The following is a 4,038-nucleotide window of genomic DNA, read 5'->3' as shown; positions in this document are numbered from 1 at the left end:
GGAGTCTCTCTTTGTCACCCAGGTTGGAGTGCAGTGGTGTGATCTGGGCTCACTGCAGCCTCTGCCTCCCGGGTTGAAGTGATTCTCCTGCCTCAGCTTCCCAAGTAGCTGGAATTACAGGTGCCTGCCACCATGCCCAGCTAATTTTTGTATTTTTAATAGAGACGGGGTTTCACCATGTTGGGCAGACTGGTCTCGAACTCCTGACGTCAGGTGATCTGCTCATCTTGGCCTTGCAAAGTGCCAGGATTACAGGTGTGAGCCACCGTGCCTGGCCTATAAACAAACATTTAGAATTAGGAAACTATTGTTACATTGAAGACATCTCATCTGTTTTATATATTTATTTTAATTAAAAATTTTTTTTATTTTTGCATTCTTTTTTTTTTTAGCTACTGCAAATCATCATCTCATCTGTTTTTAAAAAATAGAGTGAAATAATGCCTTCTATAAATGATATACATTAGTTTGGTTGGCTTTGTATTTTATTTGTATAATATCATACTTGTGGGAGGAACCTTACATACAAAAGGCCTCATTTTCAGTATTGAGTATAAACAGAACATAGTGTATTGTCACTGTTTGCTTTTTATTTATATTTGGCCAGTTAGTTATTGCCAGTTATTCTCACTTCACTGTTCCATTCATCTGACCTCAGCAGTGTAAAAATTAGCTTCGAAAATTGATAGCATTCAAAGATTCTTATCTTTCTATGTAGGGTCCCCATGGCTGGCCTGAGATTGACTTTGCCATTCTGTATTTTAAGACATAGATTTATTCATAAAAAATAGCCATTTGTGGTGGCATGTACCTGTAGTTCCAGCTACGCAGGAGGCTGAGGTGGGAGGATCACTTGAGCCTGGGAGGTCAAGGCTGCAGTCAGCCATGATCATGCCATTGCACTCCAGCCTGGGTGACAGAGTAAGACCCTGTCTCAAAACAAAAAACAAAAAACAAGAAAACACACAAACCAGAAAAGAAAACACACATGTAAACAGAACTGCAGACTAAATCTTGTGCATTATGAAATCTCACTTATTCTGTTTAATTGTCAGATCTTATTTAAATGTTAACATGCACTGTAAATTGTGTTCATTTTTGAAATTGCTTTCCTTGTGTTCTTTAGAAGATGTTCCAATGTGAAAGGGGATGTTGGGATAATCTTGTCTTAAATTCAGATGTTTGGTAAGATAAGGAACAGCAATGAAACATTTTCTTGGCCTAAAGTATTTGCTCTAATTGTTCTTAATTATTGGTAGGTGAAGGATATTGCTTTAATTATCCTTTTTGCACTAAGTGGAAACTTTTTTTTTTTAAATATTTCTAGGAACCAAATGGCGAGACACCATCATCTTTATACAGAGTTGCAGCTGTACTTCTACAATTTAATCTTATTGATTTAGATGATCTTTATGTACATGTAAGTCTAGTGGGCTGCTAAGAATATTTGGTTGTCTGTCCCAAGGGTGGGGAAGAGGAGTAAGTAGCCACATAGCACCCCCAGGGTTGGGTTGGTTCTAGGTTCTCAAGTTTTACTCTTTGAAGCCCCAATACATTGTTGCTTTGTGTTTACTCTATAAAGTGAGTGAATTTAGTTCTTTTCTTCGGCAGTCTATGAAAATGAAATACCTTTTTGGTCACTTTTATGAAGTTGCAGTTTGGATATGAAGTTCAAGTTCTTAATTGTCATCAAGGCATATCTCGTGGGGAGAGGCCAAGTTCTAACCAATTTGGTTTTAAGCCTCTTTATTATCTACAAATGATGGGAAATATAGGGTTACCTATATACTGTTTCTTTCTCTAAAATATTAATTTTAGGCATTCAGGATGAATGGGGAACTTTGTTAGTGTATTTTTATTTTTAGTATATTTAAAAAATATTTTTCTTGTGTTACTCCTGTGTACTAAATGACTTATGCTTTTACTGCTGTGACAGATGACCTCTAGTTTAATAACAATTTAGCCATCATCTTGAAAATCTAGGCTAATAGTATATAAATTCCTCTTCTATTAGGTTTTGCATTAGGATATCAATTAATTATTTTTTTGAGATGGAGTTTCGCTCTTGTTGCCCAGGCTGGAGTACAATGGAGTGTTCTCTGCTCACTGCAACTTCTGCCTCCCGGATTCAAGTGATTCTCCTGCCTTAGCCTCCTGAGTAGCTGGGATTACAGGCGCCTGCCACCATGCCTGGCTATTTCCTTTTTTTGTATTTTTAGTAGAGGTGGGGTTTTGCCACGTTGGTCAGGCTGGTCTTGAATTCCTGACTTCAAGTGATCTGCCTGCCTTGGCCTCCCAAAGTGCTAGGATTACAGGCATGAACCACCCCACCCGGCTGATATCTGTTAATTTAAAACAAATATGTCCAAAGGTGATATCATCTTCAATGCCTTTGAAATCACTTTATTAACATCATTGCCTATTTTTGTATACTGTGGCTACAGAGTTGAATAAAACTTGGTCTCTGCCTTGGAAACAGTCATAGTCTAGCAAAGGACAAAAACATTTTGCATTATTTAATAGGTACTCTACTGGAGATATTCACAAAGCTCAGAATAGATAGTGACCATATCTGTGGGGGCAGGGCTTTGGAAGACTTTCCCAGACTAGTGATATTGAACTGGAATCTTGATAGACAAGTAGGGTCATCTAGGATGAAAGGGTAGAAAACTTTGTAGGTAGAATGAACTGAGAAAAGGTAGGAGATTTTTTAAAATTTTTATTTATTTATTTATTTATTTATTTATTTATTTATTTATTTATTTATGTGTGTGTGTGTGTGTGTGTCAGCCAGGCTGGAGTGCAGTGGCACAGTCTTGGCTCACTGCAACCTCCCCCTCCTGCGTTCAACCTATTATTTTGTCTCAGTTTCCCGAGTAGCTGGGAGGCGCATGCCACCATGCCTGACTAATTTTTGTATTTTTAGTAGAGGTGGGGTTTCACTGTATTTTTAGTAGACACTGAGTTTCACCATGTTGGCCAGACTGGTCTTGAACTCCTGACCTCAGGTGATCCGCCTGTGTGGCCTCCCAAAGTGCTGGGATTACAGGTGTGAGCCGCTGTGCCTGGTCAAGGTGGGAGATTTGAAAAGGCTTTTTTATCCCTTTATGGGACTGTCAGGAAGCTCAGAGTGGTTGGAGCCTAGGGTGATATATAGGGGGGAATGAGGATGGAATAGATAAGAGCTAAACTGTTAAGGGCTTAAGTGACATAGGAAGGAGTCTGGATTTTTCTCTTGGGAGTGGAGAACCATTTAGTATTTAAAGGAGAGATGTGATATACAAACGGAATATGGAAAATTGGTCAGAAAAGGGAGAATTTGAAAACAGAGGTATGACTTTAGAGGGAAGTATAGATTGGCATATGTGCAAAGTACAAAATTGATGATAGATTTATTGCTGATATGATTGCATTTAACAGTAAATGTAAGCAGACCAAGTGTTCCTGTTAATATGACAAGGATTGTCAGATGGGATTAAAAATTAGTTTATTATTTGATAAACAGCTGAAACCTAAGGATAATGAAATGTTGATAGTAAAAGGATGAGAAAATATATCGGCAAACTTACTATTGTTGGACAAAATAGACTTTTTGGCAAAAGAAGATAAAGAGGGCCACTTCATAATAATGAAGTTGTGTTCACTAGGAAGATAAAACAGTTCTAACTTCACATGTACCTAATGACATGTTCTCAAAATACACAGAAATACAAGTTGAGAGAACCGTGAGAAGAAACGGTTTGCCCATTGGAGTTGTAATCGTCTGGCTAAAAGATAAGGACCTATGGCTGGGTGCGGTGGCTCACACCTGTAATCCTAGCACTTTGGGAGGCTGAGGCAGGCAGATCACCTGAGGTCAGGAGTTCAAGAGTAGCCTGACCAAAACGGTGAAACCCTGTCTCTACTAAAAGTACAAAGTTAGCTGGGCACAGGTGGCACATGCCTGCAATCCCAGCTACTTGGGAGGCTGAGGCGGGAGAATCGCTTGAACCCAGGAGGCAGAGGTTGCAGTGAGCCGAGATCACACCATTGCACTCC

At 39.1% G+C, this 4,038-nt stretch overlaps 1 protein-coding gene across 7 annotated transcripts in view; it reads left to right on the top strand.

Annotated features, from left to right (window-relative positions):
• Window positions 1-4,038, top strand: part of THOC2 (THO complex 2) — a 129,249-nt gene that overhangs the window by 56,741 nt on the left and 68,470 nt on the right. For all 7 annotated transcript variants that reach the window (XM_017497532.2, XM_037727488.1, XM_017497529.2 and 4 more), the window contains exon 9: window positions 1,328-1,420. In XM_017497532.2, the coding sequence (XP_017353021.1) occupies window positions 1,328-1,420 (93 nt within the window). The remainder of the gene's footprint in view (window positions 1-1,327; window positions 1,421-4,038) is intronic.

The sequence above is a fragment of the Cebus imitator genome, unplaced genomic scaffold (assembly GCF_001604975.1).
Source record: "Cebus imitator isolate Cc_AM_T3 unplaced genomic scaffold, Cebus_imitator-1.0 Scaffold232, whole genome shotgun sequence".
NCBI classification, from domain to species: domain Eukaryota; kingdom Metazoa; phylum Chordata; class Mammalia; order Primates; family Cebidae; genus Cebus; species Cebus imitator.
Note: the sequence above shows the minus strand (reverse complement) of the source record. Positions and strands in the feature narration are given on the sequence as shown.